The sequence below is a fragment of the Neovison vison genome, chromosome 11 (genome assembly GCF_020171115.1).
Source record: "Neovison vison isolate M4711 chromosome 11, ASM_NN_V1, whole genome shotgun sequence".
NCBI lineage: Eukaryota > Metazoa > Chordata > Mammalia > Carnivora > Mustelidae > Neogale > Neogale vison.
This window is the reverse complement of record NC_058101.1, coordinates 96,983,515-97,005,005: the sequence shown is the minus strand read 5'-3', so window position 1 is coordinate 97,005,005 and position 21,491 is coordinate 96,983,515. Positions and strand designations below refer to the sequence as shown.

Sequence of the window (21,491 nt, the reverse complement as noted above, 5' to 3'; positions counted from 1 at the left end):
GGAGGCTAGCGGTGAGTGCGTGCCTACCACAATGCAGAGGGGGAGAATGAGTTTGAACTGGTAATGCGTGTCTGGCATGAATGGAAAGAGCCGGGTGAGAGTGGAGATTGGCAGGGAAGAGCTGGACGTGCCCTGCAGGCCGGGGGCCTCCCGGGGGAACGTCCGCCTGTGATGCGGGAGCGCCCGCGGAGGAGCCTCTTTATCCCCACCCACCTCCCGAACTCCGGCAGTCAGTGGTGCATATAGACATATTTCTGGGAGCTGTCCATGAGCTCATCGCTCTCCCGGCGATAGCGGCAGCAGCGAGGGAAGCAGCCTCCTTTCTCCCGGAGCCGCTAGAATAAGCCCCGCCGCTCGCACATTCAGACACACGCGCGGAGCGCGGCTCTGGGCAGCCGCCGCCGTCCGCCCAGCCTCGCGGCCAAGGTCGCGCCAGACCCCGGCCCGCCATGGCCCCGAGTTTCCCCGCTGGGAGGTAGGTGGGCGCGGGAAGACTTGAGGGGGCTCCGGCCGGGACTCCGCGAGGGCGAGCCCAGCCGGCAGCCGCTCCTTGCACTCTGCGGCGGAGGAGCCCGGGCGGGGCCGCGCGGCGCGGCGGCTGCGGAGCCTCCGGGTCCCTGTGGGGCCGCGGGCCTCAGGCCCGGCGCTGACGAGTCGCGGGAGACGCGGGAGACCCGGGCGTGACAGGAGGAAGAAACCCGGAGCACCAGGAAGATGGCTTCTCCCACCTCCCCGGCCCCGGAAGGCGGGGCCTCCACCCCGCCGAACCCGCCGCGGATTCGTCAGGTGGGTGCACAAAGTGCGGGAGGGCGCACCCCATTGTCCTCTCCTCCCCCAAGGACGGGGACCTCGCCCCAGTGTAGAGGCTGACCGAGAGGTGGGGCTGACATAGGCGTACTTGGCCGCATCGCCCGGCCCAGGACCATTCTCTGAATCTTTTTTTTTTTTTTTTTAGTCCAACTTCACACACAGACTCAGACACAGACACACAGACAGACAGAAAAGACAGACAGACAGACTCCTAGGAAAAACACGTCTTCCAAAAACAGACGTGTAACTTTTGCACACACCCCCCGCAAACTCATCCTCACCGCTCCCCCCCCCCCCCCCCCCGCGCACAGAGGCACACACCCAAATGTCACATGATCTACTGCGGAGCTGCCCGTTTTAGAAGAAACCCACCGTGCCCGCAGGGTGGCAATGCACCCCAGACCCAAATCCCCTGAGGACTCTAAGAGGGACGGCTGGAAGCATTCACTTCCCGCCCTTAGGAGAGCAGGAACCTTGTCTAGATGTTACTCACCAGTTAACTTTGAGACAGAGCTACACCCGACAACTGCAGATCTGTGTTAGACGTGCAGTACTAGAAAACATGTGTTCCTGCTCTCTCGTGTGCAAAGACAGTTTTCCCCAACACTGCAAGGGGGGAAATACACATTGCTTTTGAATGAGTCCCGTTTTCTGTTTGTATGGTAATACTGAAACAAGGGAGTACTCCATCTGGTTGTGATCTGTGATTTGTGTCTTAAGAGTTTTGTGTTTTTTTGTTTCCTGCTGTCATTGTCTGAACTACAGCGTTACCACTTTAGGTTATGGCAGTAGTAATGCAAGTGTCTGCTTGCCCTATTTGGGGTAGTGCATGGGCGTGAAAATAGGACCTACTGACTCCAAGCAGGCAACCTCTTTACCAAAGAGAGTTGGATTGCTGTTTAGAAGTAGGGTAAAATTGGTTGATGGAAACTGTCTGGGGGGAAGAGAATACCCCACAGAATGGTCTTTCTTTAGGGTGGTGTAGAAATGTTGAACACCAGGGGCTTCAGGATTTCTGAAAATCTGACGGTAAAATTTGGTTGACACTTGACAAGGTCTTTCCCACATTTGCATTTTATTATGTATAGGTAGTGTTATTTTAGGGGCAACTTTTCTTTATGTGCATTTTAAATGCAATAACTAAAAATTAATTTATACTTTTTTTTATGGCACTCTGTCCCAATGAAATTGTTAGGGTTTTAAATTCTTATGGGATACAGGACTATAGTTTTATAACAATGCATTTTTAATTGCAGTTGAAGCTTTTTTTTTTTTTCCTGAAGAATTGTGGTGGCATGCTTCATTAAATCTGTATATGTGATATTTATGCATCCAAGAATGGAGGTGAAATTATTGGAATTTGCAGTATAAGGGAGAGCACATCCTATGCAAAAAATCATTTTTGTATCTATTTGGCTAACTATGTATGTCTGTATATTTAAGCATTAAAGACAAACATATTAATTGAAATAGAATATATGTACTCATAAAAGCTCTATGAAATCTCATTTTATATTTAGAATACTTCTACTGATCTAAGAAATAGTATGTATGAAAATAGTTATAAGAAGAAATTTGCAAGAAAGGTCATTGTTATTTTGCAGAGTAGATACTCTACTTAGAGGACCTCATAATTAGAAGCTGTATAAATGACATAATGCTGCAACATTCAAGTAATATAATGATGTCCTCTGTTTAGACTTTCATTTATATGACCTTATAGAAGCACTCTTAGTGATTGGTGCATTAATTTGCATAGGATGTAGAAATAGGTTACTGAAATTATTGGTCATTCCTTTCTACCTGATTCATCCAGGCAGGTGGAAAAAAAATACTGACAACCTCTGACTGCAGTAACACCGTTTGCCTGCAAGTGATTTTGAACAAATTAGGAATAAAAAAAACAGAAGGGATAACAGTGTTTTCCTGCAAATGGTGAAATATGTTAGGCCCCAGTCCCAGTATATTTTAACTGTGTCACTGTTTCTCAGACATCTTTCTCCTTGTTCTTTGATGATTCTTTTTCAACTCAATTCTGGATTGATTCAGAATTGAATGAAAATCTGTTTTTTTCTTTTTAAACCATGATTGAGAGAAAAAGTGTAATTGAGAAAGCATGGAAGGCCAAAAGAGTGAATTTTAATTACATAATGATGTTTAGAAATAAAAATATTTTAGAAAGGCTTTTGGTGATTATAAATATAATTGGTAAGTTAGTGTATTTAACTTCTAATCTCAATGAAAATATGCTATGTGAAGATTCATTTATTCAACAAATATCTGTTCAGTGTAAAGTAATATTTTATGCCCTAAAGATAAAGGAAGAGGACAAAAAAAAAAAATCTTACATTAGCATTTGTACATATGTATTTTTAATGAAGATTAACATTAAGTCTGTTTATTTCTCAGCTTTTGTTTTGATCATTCCCCTAATACCTAATACCTAAGTTTATGTATATCTAAAAAGTCACTGTATGACTGGATTCACATTTTCATTCATTTAATATATTTCTGTTCTCTTTTAATTATTTAATGTGTTATTAGAATCATATATCAGATACTATATATATATCATTTTACAACTTGATCTTTTGGACAAAGATTTTTTTTTTTAGTCTTTTGGGAAATATTGATGCAGCATGAAATAGCTAAAACAGTCCATTGCCTTTACATAGTGTAGTTAAAATCTAGGTTCCAAAAATGAGAAGGTCAAGGAACAATGACCTTCAACTTCATTCTCGTCATGTTGAGGGAGAGAAAAGTTATCAAAGCTATCAAAAGTAATCAGCCTCTGTCCTAGGCTCCTAAGATCCTAGATATGTACTTTTTTTCCACTTAAGAAAAAGGTTATCTTGGGGCGCCTGGGTGGCTCAGTGGGTTAAGCCACTGCCTTCGGCTCAGGTCATGATCCCAGGGTTCTGGGATAGAGCCTCCCATCGGGCTCTCTGCTCAGCAGGGAGCCTGCTTCCCCCTCTCTCTCTGCCTGCCTCTCTGTCTACTTATGATCTTTCTCTCTGTCAAATAAATAAATAAATAAATAAAATCTTAAAAAAAAAAAAAAAGAGAAGAGAAGGGTTATCTTTATTTTATATATAAAACTGAGGCACAGGGGCGCCTGGGTGGCTCAGTGGGTTAAGCCGCTGCCTTCAGCTCAGGTCATGATCTCAGGGTCCTGGGATCGAGTCCCGCATCGGGCTCTCTGCTCAGCAGGGAGCCTGCTTCCCTCTCTCTCTCTCTGCCTGCCTCTCCATCTACTTGTGATTTCTCTCTGTCAAATAAATAAATAAAATATTAAAAAAAAAAAAACACAAAACTGAGGCACAGAAGTTTCACCTACCCTTTAAACATCTAAGTCAAGTTAGTTACCAATAGAAAGACAAATTTCTTAGATTTCATCCTGTGTTTATTCTTTATTCATTTTCTTACCTTGTAAAAGAAAAGATTAAGGAAATATAGTTTTGGAACTAAGTTTTTAAATAGTTTGTCTATGTATATTATGTACATTAAGAGATCCACATGATTTCTATGGTCCTTGCCGGATAGTTTAAATCAATTAATTAAATGAGTATTTATTGAGATCTTGAAGTTAAGATACTTTGCTAGCATCTTTTTGGGCCTTAACTACCTTTCTGATGAACTCTGATGGGAGCTTCCAAGGCAATGATTGCTTTAAAAATTGGAAAGCTGTAAGACATCCTTTATAATTGGTGCCAGTGTCTTTCTGGTTTAATGATCAATCCTCCAAGATTTGTAGGCATTGGTGACATTGCATTAATGGCAGCAAACCAGTGTTCTTCATTGTTTGCTCTAGAAACTTAGAGAATTCACATATGATAATAATGCAATATTTATAATGAATCAGGCATGATGCTAAGCTAGGTACAATGTTCACAACAGTCCTATGAAGGAGGTATTGTTATTCACATTTTCCAGATGAGAATTGTGGGTTTAGAGAAACTAAACTACATGCTCAAGGTCATAGCTTCTAAGCTGCAACTCAGGGACTTAAAACTTGGTCTTGGGGCACCTGGGTGGGTCAGTTTGTTAGGCATCTGCCTTCGACTCAGGTCATGGTCCTAGGATCCTGGGATTGAATACCGTTTAGAGCCCTCTGCTCGGAAGGGAGTTGGCTTCTCCCTCTCTCACTGCCTGATACTCAGCCTGCTTGTGCTCGCTCTCGCTGTCTCTGTGTGTCAAATAAACAAGCACAAATCTTTTAAAAAATAGAACTTGGTCTTAATTAATGATGCCTTGTTTTAGAATCACTATTATTTATTGTTTTCCTCCTCAAATTTTCAGACATTGTGACTATAGAGGAAGCGCATCTTGGTACTCTTGCTACTTTGAGCTATCTGTAACCATCCTCATGAAATTGCCCTGTAGGTCTCCTTTACCTTGAAAATAACTGTAGGAGGGTGAAGCAATTTTCATTACTCTTTTTCTTCAAATGAGAATAACTTGAATTCCACGTTTGCTTCTGTATTCTCTAAGAGATCATTTCTTTAGTGTTATGGATGCTGAGAGGAGAGACTGAAGCCCTCATTTAGCTTGTGCTTACTCCTGAGAACTCCCCAATTATTCTTGCTAATTCCACGATGGTCCTGAGAAAAATAATTCTAAGAATGAGTTGGGTTAATGAGAGTCTTCTTGAGGAGGCATAGACAAGCAAATAAAACAGTAGGCTTCTATTTCCAAGGTCTTCGATGCTTCTGATATTAATTCTGTTCTTTCTTTATGGTTGTCAAGATAATTTGCATTTTGAATTTTCATGTTATGTAAAATGTTTGAGTTCCAAAAGAGGATAATTTCCTTTAGCCAGTGAGGGGATGGAAAATAAGGCAATAAAATAATATAGTGATACAATGATATAATTGGTTTATAGAGTTTTTAATTTTTAAAAATTTGCATACAGTAAAGTTCACTTTTTATACAGTTTTGTGAGTTTTGGCAAATACTTAAGTTGTGTTTCCACCACCACAGCCTAGGTACAGAACAATTCTATCTCCCTCAAACATTCCCTCATGCCATTTCCCCAGTAGTCAAACAGGCCTTCCATCCTCCAACCCCTGGCAGCCACTGGCCTGTCCTCTGTCCCTATATTTCTGCTGTTACCAGAATGCCATAGAAGTGGGATTATCTAAATAATAACCTTTTGAAAGTGACTTTTTTTCTTTCAGCATACTGCTCTAAATATCCATCTACCTTCCTGTGTGCATTAATGTTTTGTTCCTTATTATTATGGAGTTGTGCTCCCTTGTACCACCGATTAGCCATTCAGATAGATGAAGGACATTGGGTTGTTTCCAGATTGCAGGAATTATGAATAAAGTTGCCAGTAAACATTTGTGTACAGGTATCATGTGAACATAAGAGTTTTATTTTTTTTTACTATTTTATTTATTTATTTGACAGAGGGAGAGAGGTCACAAGTAGGCAGAGAGGCAGGCAGAGAGGAAGGGGAAGCAGGATCCCTGCTGAGCAGTGAGCCTGATGTGGGCCTCTATCCCAGGACTCAGAGATCATGACCTGAGCCTAAAGCAGAGGCTTAACCCACTGAGCCACCCAGGCACCCCAAAATAAGAGTTTTAATTTCTCATTTGTATACCTGGGAATAGGATTACTCAATCATATGGTCAGTGTATATTTAACTCTATATAAACTGCCGGACTGTTTCCAAAGTGCTAGTGCTGTTTTTGCATTCCTCCCAATGAAGAGAGTTCCTCATTGAGAGAAATCCATGTCAGCATTTGGTGTTACCATTTTTTTTGCTTTAGTCGTTCTAACAGGTGTGTAGAGGTATCACACTGTGATTTTAATTTGTGTTTCTCTGATGACTGATGTTGTTGAACGTTTTTCATGAGCTTAGTTGCCATCCTTACATCTTATTTTTTAAGATTTTGTTTATTTGGCAGAGAGATATAGAAAGACAGAGAGCACAAGCGGGAGGAGGAGCAGGGGAGGACGGAGAAGCAGGCTCCCCTCTGAGCAGGGGCCCCATGTGGGGCTCTATCCCAGGACCCTGGGATCATGACCTGAGGCTAAGGCAGAGGGTTGTGGGTCGCTTAAGCCACTGAGCCACCTAGGCGCCCTCATCCTTACATTTTTTTGGTATCCAAATACTTTGACCATCTTTTAAATTGGGTTGCTTTCTTACTGTTTAGAGTTATTTATATGTTCTGGATATAAGCTCTTTGTTAGATATGTGATTTGAAAACATTTTTTTTTTTAGTTTCTTGCCCTTTCTCTGTCTTTCTCAAGCAAAGGTTTTTAATTTTGGTAAGGCCCAATGATCAGTTTTTTCTTTTATAGGTTGTGCTTTTATTATATTTAATAGCTTTTTCCCTAATCTAAACTCACAAAGATTTTCTCCCATATTTTCTTTTAAAAGTTTTATGGTTTTAATATTTTACATTTAGGTCTATCACACATATTGAGTTGAGTTGATTTTTCTAACTTAAAGATTAAGATTTTTTTTTTTTGCCTACAGCTATCTAGTTGTTCAGCTCTATCTGTTGATGAGACTATGCTTTTTTTTTTTTTTTAAGATTTTATTTATTTATTTATTTGAGAAAGAGAGAGACAGACAGACAGTGAGGGAGGGAACATAAGCAGGGGGAATGGGAGAGGGAGAAGCAGGCTTCCCACTGAGCAGAGAGCCTCATGAGGGGCTCAATTTGAGGACTCTGGGATCATGACCCGAGCTGAAGGCATATGCTTAATGACTGAGCCACCCAGGTGCCCAAGACTATGCTCTATCTATTAAATTACTTTTGTGTCTTTATAAAAAACCAGTTGACATATTGGCATGAGTCCATTTCTGTACTCTCTCTTCTGGATTTAGATTTTTTTTTTTTTTCATTAGAGATGTAGTGCTCACAAGCAAGTGGGAGGGGCAGAGGGAGAAGGAGATAAAGAAGCAGACTCCCTGCTGACCAGGGAGTCTTATGTGGCCCTTGATCTCAGGACCTCAAGATTAGGACCTGAGCTGAAGGCAGATAATTAACAGAGTGAGATACCCAGGTGCCTCTTTAGATATTTTGAGTTTTTCAGATTTTAGCAAAAAGTATGTATCATGGGGCGCCTGGGTGGCTCAGTGGGTTAAGCCGCTGCCTTCGGCTCAGGTCATGATCTCAGAGTCCTGGGATCAAGTCCCGCATCGGGCTCTCTGCTCAGCAGGGAGCCTGCTTCCTCCTCTCTCTCTCTCTGCCTGCCTCTCTGCCTACTTGTGATCTCTCTCTCTGTCACATAAATAAATAAAATCTTTAAAAAAAAAAAAGATTTAAAAAAAAGTATGTATCATGACGTTTTTAGGAAACCTTAATGACATTAATATACTTTTGGCTTAGTTTTTAAAAATGTTATTTACATAATTTTCAATTTAAACATCACATGAAAATCTAAGGCAAGTCCTTATAGTCTGGGTGGGAAACTGTTTATGAAAGTGAAATGTATACAATAAAACTATATCATAAAAACAAATGGAAGGGGCACCTGGGTGGCTCAGTGGGTAAAGCCTCTGCCTTCAGCTCTGGTCATGATCTCAGGATCTTTGGATAGAGCCCTTCATCGGGCTCTCTGCTCAGCAGGGAGCCTGCTTCCCTTCCCCTCTCTCTCTGCCTGCTTCTCTGCCTACTTGTGATTTCTGTCTGTCAAATAAATAAATAAAATCTTAAAAAAAAGAAGAAGAAAATAAATGGAAAATGAGAAGATAGTATGTTGTGTACCTACCTGATGAATACAGAGAGTTTTCAGAGACTTTAGAAAAAAATTTCTAGGGATGCCTGGGTGGCTCAGTAGATTAAGCATCTGCCTTCAGCTCAGGTCCTGATCCCAGGGTCCTGGGACAGAGCTCCACTTCGGGCTCACAGCTCATCAGGGAGCCTGCTTTCCCTCTGCCTGTTGCTTCTCCTGCTTGTGCTCTCTCTCTCTCTCTTTGACGAATAAATAAATATAATTTTTTTTTAAGATTTTATTTATTTATTTGACAGAGATCACAAGTAGGCAGAGAGAGAGTGTGGAAGGGAAGCAGGCTCCCTGCTGAGCAGAGAGCCCTATGCGGGGCTCCATCTCAGGATCCTGGGATCATGACCTGAGCCGAAGGCAGAGGCTTTAACCCACTGAGACACCCAGGCACCCTCTAAATAAATATCTTTTAAAAAAAGAAAAAAATTCTAAATTAGTTGTATTCAATATATATATATATATATTGCGGGGCTCGATCCCAGGACCCTGGGATCATGACCTGAGCCGAAGGCAGAGGCTTAACCCACTGAGCCACCCAGGCGCCCCTCAATATATATTGAATATGGGCAATGGAATGAAAAATAAATTGGGACTTTAAGCTTCATTCACTATAAATTTATAGAACATTAGCATTCCATGTTTTTCAGAGTTATTTAAAAAAGAGTTATTTGGGGGCACTTGGGTGGCTCAGTGGGTTAAAGCCTCTGCCTTTGGCTCAGGTCATGATCCCTGGGTCCTGGGATCCAGCCCTGCATTGGGCTCTCTGCTCAGCAGGGAGCCTGCTTCCTCCTCTCTCTCTGCCTGCCTCTCTGCCTACTTGTGATCTCTGTCTGTCAAATAAATAAATAAAATCTTTTAAAAAAAAGTTATTTGGGGCGCCTGGGTGGCTCAGTGGGTTAAGCCGCTGCCTTTGGCCCAGGTCATGATCTCAGGGTCCTGGGATCGAGTCCCGCATCGGGCTCTCTGCTCAGCAGGGGGCCTGCTTCCCTTCCTCTCTCTCTGCCTGCCTCTCTGCCTACTGTGATCTCTCTCTGTCAAATAAATAAATAAAATCTTTAAAAAAAAAAAAGTTATTTTATGGGTACATTATTATATTAATGAGTTAATTGGGGGGTGCCTGGCATTCTCTGTTGGTAAACATGGAACTCTTTTTTTTTTTTTTTTTAATTTATTCATTTAACAGAGAGAGAGAGAGAGAGCGCGCACAGCCATTACATTTTTTTTTTTTTTTTTTTGGGTACCACATGGAAAAGATATATTAACACATGTCATCCGGGCCTGGGGGACTGTAGATTATTGACATTAGGTATTTACTGAGATGTGAATGACAGCTGGAGCGGGGGTGGGGGGGTAGATACCCTGTCTCTCTACTGCATGCAGATTTCTGAGTCAGGTCCCTTCTCCCGAGCCATTTTATCCCCCACATGGCTGGCTTGGAAAGCGGAAGGATTTGGGGTAAAGCTCATTTTCTGCAGACTACTTAACCTATTTGTGGCTAGTTCCCTCACTTCATAGGATTGTAGCAGTATTCATTGCATAAAATCAGTTTAAGAATTAACTAGTAAGGGGGGCGCTTGGGTGGCTCAGTCGTTAAGCATCTGCCTTCGGCTCCGGTCCTGATCCCGTGGTTCTGGGATTGAGGCCGGAGTCAGCCTCCTTGTTTGACCGGAAACCTGCTTCTCCTCGCACAATGCCTGTTGTGTTCCCTCTCTCGCTATGTCTCTCTCTGTCAAATAAATAAATAAAAACCTTTGGGAAAAAAAAAAGGAATTAAATAGTATAATGAACATAATGCACAATGCATTTTGCTTAATGCTTGGCACTTAGTAAATATTAAATACTTTTAGGTATTGTTGTTATACAAGAAATACTTACTATCAGTTCCTTCCTTTTTCCCAGGACAGTGCTAGAAACAGACATAAAAGTCATTTTCCTGAGAAGTAGTCATAAAAGTCAGAAATCGGGCTTGTATAGCTGCTCTGTTGCTCTTTGAGTAAATAAATTATTCTGAGTAATTCTGAGTAAATAAATTATTTAATTTTGCTAAGCCTTAGTTTTGTAATTTATAAAATGCAGATAATAATCATTCTTTCTTATAGGCCCATTATTAAACTCTAATGACTCTAAGTAAACCTTATTCCAAACAAAACTCTGCAACCCCCTACCCATGAAGCAACCACTTCTTATGTATTCCTTCTAGAAATATTCTGTGTTTATAGACAAATTCATCTGTGTAAATACCTCTTTTCCTCTTTTGTTTGCATAAATGTGATCCTACTATACACATTGCTTTGTACTGTGCTTCTTTCAAAAAAATTTATTTTGCTCATCACTCCATTTTTAGTACATACACTTCATTTTTTTATTCAGCTACATAGTGTTTTATTAAATGACTATCATAATTAATTTCAGTCTTTCTCTATGATTGGACATTTAGGTTGTTTTCAGTATTATGCAACAGTGAAATCTTGTTCCATTGTGTTTAAGGATAATGTGTGTGTGTGTGTGGTGTGTGTCTGTGTGTGTGTTTTAAAGATTTTATTTATTTATTTGACAGAGATCACAAGTAGGCAGAGAGGCAGGCAGAGACAGAGGGGGAAGCCAGCTCCCTGCTGAGCAGAGAGCCCGATGTGGGGATCCATCCCAGGACCTGAGATCATGACCTGAGCCGAATGCAGAGGCTTAACCCACTGAGCCACCCCAGCACCCCAAAGGGTAATGTGTTTTCGAAGACATGTATTGGTAGCTAAATTCCCAAAAGTAAAATTGTTGGATAAGTGGCTATTTTTTTTTAACCTTCTCTCACTTCTGATTACTATATTCAACAATGCAAAAACAGTTACTAACCAAGCTTTATATTTTGCAAATCATTTTCTGTTTCCTCCATCTTTAATTGTTATATGCTTAAATGCCAACATATTCGGAAAAGAGCTCTCATAATCTTGTGATGAGTCATAATGGACTATACATACTTTGGTGAAAAGTTTATTTAACTCCATTCTCTTCTTAGATCACTTTGTTTATTTTTAGGATTATATATGTATATATAATATATTTATACATTATAATATATAATATATAAATTATATATTTATATATAAAGATTTATGTAATATTTATATATAAAGATGCCTGGGTGGCTCAGTTGTTACGCATCTGCCTTCGACTCAGCTCACGATTCCAGGGTCCTGAAATCAAGCCCCGCAACAGGCTCTCTGCTCTGCGGGAAGTCTGCTTCTTCCTCTCCCACTCCCTGTGCTTGTGTTCCCTCTCTCCCGGTCTCTCTCTCTCTCTGTCAAATAAATAAATAAAATCTTTAGGAAAAAAAAAAATAACACTCTTGAGCTTAATAATCTAAGTTATCTAAAGGGACACCTGGTTGACTTAGTCGGTAGAGCAGAGGACACTTGATCTCAGGAATATAAAATCAAACCCCATGCTGGGATCAGGCACCCCAGAGTGTCATTTTTTAAAAGATTTTATTACTTTATTTATTTATTAGAGAGAAAGAGAGAGAGCACACACAAGCACTGGAAAAGGGAGGGGCAGAGGGAGGAGAGAATCTCAAGGAGACTGCTAAGCAGGGAGCCCAACTCCGGGCTTAATATCACAACCCTGAGATCATGACCTGAGCCAAAATCAAATGTCTGATGCTTAACCAACTGAGTCACCCAGGCACTCCAAACTTCTGAGTGCTATTAGCAAGCACCATTTCTGTTCATTTTTCAGATTCCCTCTTTCATTATAATCCCCAACAGTCATTAATTAATTAATTTATTTGATTTTTATTCATTTGAAAGAGAGAGAGCACAAGTGGGAGGTGCGGGTGAATGGACTGCAGGAGAAGCAGACTCCTGATGCAGGGCTCCCTGCGGGGCTTCATGTGGGGCTTGATCCCAGGACTCTGGGATCATGACCTGAGCTTGAGGCAGACGTTTAGCCAGCTGAGTAACCCAGGCGCCCCTCTTGACAATCATTTAATGACAAATATCTGTAACAGCTTGGGAAGTAGATAATCCATATTTTAGATTTCAGATTAGGTAAGTGGATGCACAAAGAGCCTAATGTGCTCAGGATTATCAGACGAATGGCAGGCTGAACAAGGCCCTGATTAGTAACTATTTGCTTTTAATCGATGGAACTTTATTGCCTTTCAAACAAGAGCTATCGACAATCACATTTTCTATTTTAACTATCACTTGTTGGAAGATATATTAACGATGTGACTTTCCTTTACATTTTCACTAGAAATATTAAAAGGTTGCTCTTAAAATGAAAAACCAAATTTAGAAGTTTAGGTGTCAGGAGCTCCTGGGCAGCTCAGTCAGTGAAGCGTCTGCCTTCGGCTCAGGTCATGATTCCCGCATCCTGGAATCAAGCCCTGATTCGGGCTCCTTGCTCAGTGATGAGTCATCTTCTCCTTCACCCTCTGCTACTCTCCCTGCTCATTTGCTCTCTCACTCTCAAATAAATAAATAAAATCTTAGGAAAAATGAGAAGTTTAGGTGTTCCCTCGAATATATCCCTACATGGTCATTGTAAGAGATAATTTCCTCAGATTTTTCAAAAGACAAGCCCTCATTATAGATGTTATGGTTCATTTGGAAAATTCTTCCTAAGAAGGACTTTAGATTTACCCCTGCTCTCAAGAATGTTACAATCCCGTAGAAGGTGAAATCAAACAGTGTATATACAGCTTACTATAGTATAGATAAAATACGGTAAATACAAAATAGACTACAGGGGTGACTGGATTAGACATCCGACTCTTGATTTTGGCTAAGGTCGTGGTCTCAGGATTGTGGAATCTAGCCCCATGTGTGCTCAAGCTCCACGGGGAATCTGCTTGGGGTTCTCTCTCATCATCTCCCTTTGTCTCCCCCCGCCGTAGTCTTTCTTTCTCTCTCTCTCTCAAATAAGTGAGTAAATCTTTAAGAAAAATAAGAGTACGAAAAACATCATAAGAGGACAGATAAAAAATGTTTATGTTGGTTGGAGGAAATCATATTGGGTTTAGTGAAGCAGTTGAATTTTGAGACGTATATTGAAGAATCAATTTAATTTTGATAGGTAGACATTATGTAAAAATGCATTTGAGATTTAGAATGAGTGCATGAAGAGACACATAGAAATTGGAAAAAATTGGGGCACCTGAGTGGCTCAGTGGGTTAAAGCCTCTGCCTTCGGCTCAAGTCATGATCCCAAGGACCTGGGATGGAGCCCCACATTGGGCGCTCTGCTCGGTAGGGAGCCTGTTTCCTCCTCTCTCTCTGCCTACTTGTGATCTCTCTCTCTCTGTCAAATAAATAAAATATTTTTTTAAAAAAAGGAATTGGAAAAAATTGAAAAGTAATCAATAGTATTCAAAACTGACTGGCTACAGAGTAGGAGAGAAGGAGTAATTAGTAAAAGATAAAATTGGAATCATAACTGGTATATTATAAAGTCTTTAATTCGGTAGAATTTGGTCTTTTATTCTTTAGAAAGTGAATACTTGCCTCCATCATCGTTGTCATCATCATCATTATCATCACCTAATCATGGATAAGCTGTATTTTCACAGTCTTAACTAAAGTGTGAATAAAATCACTTCAGGAAACATTGCTATTTTTATAAATTCAGTAATATAAAATCCAAGAAAAACAATATGTTTACATTCTGCATAAGTAACTTCATGCCATGCTTCCTTAGAATCTCCCTGTCTTCCTATCACATTGTCTCCTTTAGGTCTCAACTAAATAGAAATTCTGGAGCTGTCACTGCATGTAAAGATTTTAGTTGAAGGAATAATTTATTTCAAAGGTTGAACAATAATAATTTTAATATCATAGTTCTAACTAAGATCCTTTTGTGCAAAAATAACTTGTAGAACACTCAGAAGAAAATGAATATTGTAATAGATTTAATTATCTGGTTTGGCTTATTTGAGCAGCAGGATCTTGACTAATATCCAGGTATTAGAGGAAATGTCTTTTTATTACAATGCTTAGACGAGGTGTGTTTTGTTTGTTTGTGTTTTTAAGTAAGCTCTACACCTAACAGGGGCTTGAATCATCACCCTGCAGATCAAGAATCTCACGCTCTACCAACTGAGCCAGTGAGGTACCCCCAAGTTCTTTATTGTAGGATTTATGAAGGTAATAAACAATTATAGGGAATAATGGAACTCAAAATATAAAATGAAAAGTACATGCATTTGGGATGCCTGGGTGGCTCAGTCAGTTAAGCGTCTGCCTTTGGTTCAGATCATGATCCTGGGGTCCTGGGATTGAGTCCCGCATTGTACTTCTTGGCCAGCGGAGAGTCTGCTTCTCCCTCTGCCTGCCATACCACCTGCTTATGCTTTCTCTCTGTCTCTCTGTCTCTCTCTCTTGCTTGCTCGCTCTCTCTTGTGACAAAGAAATAAAATCTGTAACAATAAAAAAAGAAAGAAAGGAAGGAGAAAAGAAAATTGCATGCATTTAAAGATACCATAAGTGTGCCTGGCTGGTCACTCTTGATCTTGGAGTTGTAAGTTCAATCTCCACATTGGAGGTGAAGATTACTAAAAAAATAAATAAACTTAAAAAAAGATATAATAAGTTAAACACATCTGTAGTTATTAATATTACCCAGCAGGGTTTTTTTTTTTTTTCTCCTGTAGGGTTTTGATATGAAATTCTGTGCCTCTCACTAGGAAGTCTCAGTCCTGTTTTTTCCAGATACAGCCTGATCGTATTCTGAATTCCATATTCTTTCCCAGAAATGTGTATGGCACAATTGATAACTTCCTTGTTTTGGGGCCATTGTCATTATTTGCATATTAATTTTATTTGATGCTAATGACATTTAATTTTAAAATTAAATTAAATGTTAATGTTACTTAAAGTACTAAGTTTTATAATCTGATTTGTGGGGCATTTTGTTTCTGTCACTTTACTCTGCAGTACTTCCACCATGATATACCTATTAACCTGATAATGGTATCTATCTCATCAGTGTCTTCTGTCTTAAGTATGTGTATTTTGTCATGACCACTATTTGGTGAGCTATAGGTAATGGGAGGGATATTTTAAGTTATACCTTACTAGCTAGATCTTTTTTTTTTTTTTTTTTTTTTTAAGTAGACTCCATGCCCAGGGTGGGGCTCCATGCAGGACTTGAACTCATAAACCTGAGATCAAAAGCCGGATGTTTAACTGCCTGAGCCCTGCAGCTGCCCCGCTATTAGATCCTTCCCTTCCTTTCCCTTCCCTCTCCTCCCCTCCATTCCCTTCCCTGATTTGTTTATTTTAGGAGAGGAGGGGCAGAGGGAGAAGAAAGAGAAGCTGCAGCAGACTCCCCGCTGAGTGAGCTGCCCAACAGGGGGCCCAGTCCTAAGACACTGAGATCGTGACCTGAGCCGAAATCGAGTCAGACATTGAGCCGAAATCGAGTCAGACATTCATCCGACCGAGCCACTCAGGCACCCCTGGACTTGACTTTTCTTTTCATTGAAATTACAGAAACATTCTTTTATTTTACCTGAGTAGGTCTAAAAACAATGTTCTTTTTTTAAAAGTACATTGAGTCCCAATATGGGGCTCAAAGTCATGGCTCCAAGATTGAGAGTCACATGCCCTCCCAACTGAGACAACCAGGCACCTCAACAATTTTGTTCTTTTAAATGCTTTTTTCTTCTCTTTTAAATGCTTTATTTCACTTAGACTAATATAGCAACCAGTCTCCTTGAATCTTCTACACTGTCTTACACAGAAGTTATTTATCTCAACAGTTTTCCTTCATAGTGAATGGTAGCTTGCCAGCCACTTGATATTAAAAACTAGACTCCTAGAAATGCAATTTTTAAAAATCCATTAACCTTTATTCAACTTTTATGATAATAAATGTAGAATGATCATGTCATTTTTCTGCAGTGTATGATCTACTATAAATTGGGTTTGTCTGACCTTTTTCTGACCTGAAGAATAGGCTTATGAAACTAAAATCTTCCCACAGGTTTTATGAATACTGAATTTCTCTTTTGATGTCTGTCTTTGCTTTCATATCCTAAGGTCATTTCACGCTAGTTCATTTCGGGATCAGACAAATCAAGTCAAATAAACCCTTTCTGGAGCTGGATTTAACTTGGTTTAACCAATGTGCTGCCTCATGTAATAAGCTGATAATCACGGATATTTGATGCATAGTATTATGATATTGCTCAAATTAGGTGAGCTTGTAAATTTAAGTAACAGTTATATTAACATAAATTATATGGATTAATCACTTGCATAATACTAGTTCATAAAGAAAAATGTTTGCTGGGGCGCTTGGGTGGCTTAGTGGGTTAAAGCCTCTGCCTTCAGCTCAGGTCATGATCCCAGGGTCCTGGGATCGAGCGTACTTGTGCTCGATCGAGCCTTCTCTGCCTAGTTGTGATCTCCATCTATCAAATAAATAAATAAAATCTTAAAAAAAAATTTGCTTTTTAAATTTGCACCATTGAGCTCAAAGTAAATCAATATATTTAACACGATTACCTATCCACGATAGTTATAAAGTATTTGTCTAGTTTTGTTAGATGTGCTCAGTTTATGTAGACACCTAAGAATAATAATTGCTTTTTAAAAAAAAAATTTATTTTGAGAAGAAGTCCATAGACTTTTTTTTCCTTAAGATTTTATTTATTTATTTGACAGACAGAGATCACAAGTAGGCAGAGAGACAGGCAGTGAGAGAGAGGGGGAAGCAGGCCTTCTGCTCAGCAGAGAGCCTGATGTGAGGCTGAATCCCAGGACCCTGAGACCATGACCTGAGCCGAAAGCAGAGGCTTTAACCCACTGAGCCACCCAGACACCCCAATAATTACTATTTAATTAAAAGATTATTTATTTATTTATATGAGAAAGAGAGAGAGCAAGAGTGAGAGAGCACAAGCAGTGGGAGCAGGAGAGTGGGAGGGAGAAGCAGACTCCTCACTGAGCAGGGAGCCTGACGTGGGGCTGGGTCCCTGGACCCTGAGATCATGGCCAAAGGAAAGGCAGCTACTTAACTGACTGAGCCACTCAGGCACCCCTCGTAAGAATAATTACACACACATTTGTAATTGTGAGAAGCTCCTTTGTAGAAGAGTACCAGAGCTGTTGACTAAATCAGAATTCTAATTCCGTAAGGAAAATTGTATGCCAACTAAGAAAATCCTCTGTAGGGGCACCTGGTTGGCTCAGTCATGAAGCAACTGCCTTCGGCTCAGGACATGATCCCAGGATTCTGGGATTGATTCCCCCATTGGGCTCCCTCCATGGTGGGGAGCCTGCTTCTCCCTCTCCCACTTCCTCTGCTTGTGTTCCCTCTCTCACTGTGTTTCTCTCTGTCAAATAAATAAAATCTGAAAAAGAAAGAAAATCGTCTGTATTTTCCTTTTTTTTAAATTTTTACTTATTTATTTGACAGAGAGCACAAGCAGGGGGAGCAGCAGAGGGAGAGGGAGAAGCAGGCTTTCCACTGAGCAGGGATCCTGACATGGGCTCACAGACACTTAGCCAACCAACCCACTCAGGTGCTCCTAAAATCCTATTTTCTTTCCTTTTTGCTTTTCCTTTATTTTATTTTATTTTTCTCAGTGTTCCAAAACTCATTGTTTATGCACCACATCCATTGCTCCATGCAATACGTGCCCTCCTTAATACCCACCAACAGGCTCACCCCCACTCCCCTCCCAAAATCCTATTTTTTTTTTTTAATTTTTAATTTATTTATCAGAGAGAGAGAGAGAGGGGGAGAGAGCGAGCAGAGGCAGACAGAGTGGCAGGCAGAGGCAGAGGGAGAAGCAGGCTCCCCGCTGAGCAAGGAGCCCGATGTGGGACTCGATCCCAGAACGCTGGGATCATGACCTGAGCTGAAGGCAGCTGCTTAACCAACTGAGCCACCCAGGCGTCCCACCAAAATCCTATTTTCAATAAAAGCTTGGGTTGTTTAATTCTTTCATTCAGAGTAAAAAATGTGGTATTTATAAATGCCTTTTTTCGTCACCTTTTTCAATTACAAAAGACTAGAAACATACCTCTACCTCTAAACATAGTATTTTCACATATTCTTGCTTTCTTTCTTCCTATTTCAGAGGAATAATGATCCTGACCTTGATTTATATATACTCTTTTTGCCTATTCTGGGACGTTATTTTATCCAGGAGCTTGTTTCCTTTCTTTCTCCCAAGTTTTTGTCTTCATTGTTATGGAGACTGGGGTGGGATTGAGCCTCCTGGTGAAGTAAAAAGAAACCAAACTGCTGGGGAGAGAAGGATGCTTTGGTTGAGAATTTAGCAAACTAACAGCCCTAAAGCTACTAGACTTCTCCGTGGTTTTGATTCTGTTGCTCTTTCCTCCTTCTGAAACTCTTCCAGGGAGGACTGTGGAGACCAATCTTCGGAAGTATGATGCTCATCCTTCCTGAGCCTGAGTGGGAGCCAAGTTCTTTACATGCATTCTTTCCTTTCATTCTCCCATCCACTCTATGAGAGAAGTACAATATTTTATTTGTATTTATTTTTAAAGATTTTATTTATTTACTTAATTGACATAGAGAGACACAGCGAGAGAGGGAACACAAGCAGGGGGAGTGGGAGAGGAAGAAGCAGGCTTCCCACCAATAGGGAGCCCGATTCGAGGTTCTGACCCAGGCCCCGGGGATCATGACCTGAGCCACCGCCCCACCCCCCCAAGATAGGTACAATAATGGTCCCAATTTAAAGACAAAGAAGCAGGCTCATTAGTTTATTTGCGATCACACAGTCAGGTAAATGGCAGAGTAAGGGATTTATACCCACATCTTTTAGGTATTATATCCTCCAGTAGAGCATGTAATACCATCTCCTCATGCCAGGTGCCATGTTAAGGCCTGGAAATGCAGAGGTGAAAACACTACTCGTAGAGCTCACAGTATAGTGGTAAGTAAACATATAGAATGTGATGATTTGGATGATGGAGGTATGATCCCAGGCAGTGGGTGGACACATGCCTTAGTTTACTTGGGGAATTCAGCAAAGGTCTCAAAGAGAAGCTGGTGCTTGAAGGAAAAGTAAGAATGTGATTAAGAGAGACAAAGAATTCCAGGCAGAGGACATGGCAGATGCAAATGTGTAGAGTAGGAAGCATATTGCATTCTAGAGAGTTCTCAGCGGTTCTGAATGTTTGGAGCAGAGTGTTTGGAGAAGGTCACAGGAGATGAGACTGGTGACTCAGTCAAGAGCCTGTTCATAAAAAGCCTTATTTATGATAATGACTTATTCTTGATTTTCCTCCCAGTGCTTTCCCAGGAAGTTCTTTATTATTCTCCTCCATTTCCTTTATTTCACTTGTCATTTCATTATTAGTGTCTCTCAGGGTTCTGCTTTCTTTCTTTTTTTTTCTTTAAAGACTTTACTTATTTCTTTAAGAGAGAGTGAGGGAGAGCTCGAGAGCGGGCGAGAGAACATATGAGTTGGTGGGGGGAGCAGAAGGAGAGGGAGAAGCAGACTCCCCGCTGAGCAGGGAGCCTGATGCAGGGCTTGATCCTGGGACTCCAGGATCATGACCCGAGCTGAAGGGAGATGCTTAAAGACTGAGACACCCAGGCACCCGAGGGTTCTGCTTTCTGTCTTTGGTTTTTTCTTACATATTTAAACTTCTTCCCAGATGATTCATTCTCCTAGCATGCATGCCCACCCATTTGCAGATCTTTTTTTCATCACTATCTTAGTGGGAACTAATCTTTTTACTCAAAATTTTCATCTGACTTCTGTAAACCTTCTTGTCTTTATCCTGCAGGTCCTTCAAACAAAACATATCTAGTATATGTGCTGCCGAAGCAAGCACAAACAGAACATATCTAAAAGGATCTCACTATTTGTTCTCCACACCACAAAATTCACATATGTGGGCTGGATAAAAGGAAAAAAAAATTGAGTTTGGTTTTATAATGTATGATTAATAATTAAGGCATTTCAAAGCACCTTACTGTGTAATGGGTAACTCGGCTATTTCCTGTGTAGAGATTGTGTTGGCAAATGGAAAACCCGTAATGTGCTTAAAAAGAGCTTAAATTTGTCTGTGACTGTTAGTGAAGGATAAAGGATATAATGAGTCCATGATTTTGAGGTTTTTGTGTTTTTTTAAAGATTTTATTTATTTATTTGACAGTCAGAGATCGCAAGTGGGCAGAGAGGCAGGCAGAGAGAGAGGAAGGGAAGCAGGCTCCCTGCTGAGCAGAGAGCCCGATGTGGGACTCCATCCCAGGACCCTGAGATCATGACCTGAGCCGAAGGCAGAGGCTTTAACCCAGTGAGCCACCCAGGCGCCCCATGATTTCGAAGTTTTACTTACTGTTTTTTTTTTGAAATGTACTGTGGAATTATGTCAGTATTTAGGACTCCCCTCCACCACCACCCCGTCAGCATCTGTGAGCTCTTTTTATTCTCTCCTTGATTTGAGAAAATAGATTCCCTAAATCCTCAAGTTCAAAACCCATGCTCCCAGGCCACTCTATTGGTTGGGTACATGAAATATCAGATGCTGAGGAAAAGGTAGGACAGAAGATTGAGAGTTCCTTTGTATTTATTAAAAGTGGGTTTGCCAGGGATGCCTGGGTGGCTCAGTTGGTTAAGCCTCTACCTTAGGCTCAGGGTCATGATCCTGGGGTCCTGGGGTCCTGGGATCCAGCCCTGCATTGGGCTCCCTGCGTGGTAGAGAGCCTGCTTCTCCCTCTCCCTCTGACTGCCAATCCCCCTGCTTGTGTTCACTTTCTCTTTCTCTGTTAAATGAAGAAATAAAATATTAAAAGAAAAAGAAAAAAAAGAAGTGGCTTTGCCATTGTTATAAAGATATTGGGAGACTTCTTGATCATCCTGGAGCTGACTGTGAGTTTGGCTGCCCAAGGAAGGCAGTGTCTTTTTACACCTGGAGAAAGGTTGTAAGCTTCCAAATTGCAGTGTGGGGGAAGTG

The 21,491-nt window shown here is 40.8% G+C and overlaps 1 protein-coding gene across 1 annotated transcript in view; it reads left to right on the top strand.

Annotated features, from left to right (window-relative positions):
- The first annotated feature begins 593 nt into the window (after positions 1-593).
- The window catches only part of ANK2 (ankyrin 2), a 655,140-nt gene continuing 634,242 nt past the window's right edge, over positions 594-21,491 (top strand). Inside the window, exon 1 of the mRNA XM_044224180.1 lies at positions 594-786. Coding sequence (XP_044080115.1) covers positions 715-786 — 72 coding nt within the window. The 5' untranslated portion in view covers positions 594-714. The remainder of the gene's footprint in view (positions 787-21,491) is intronic.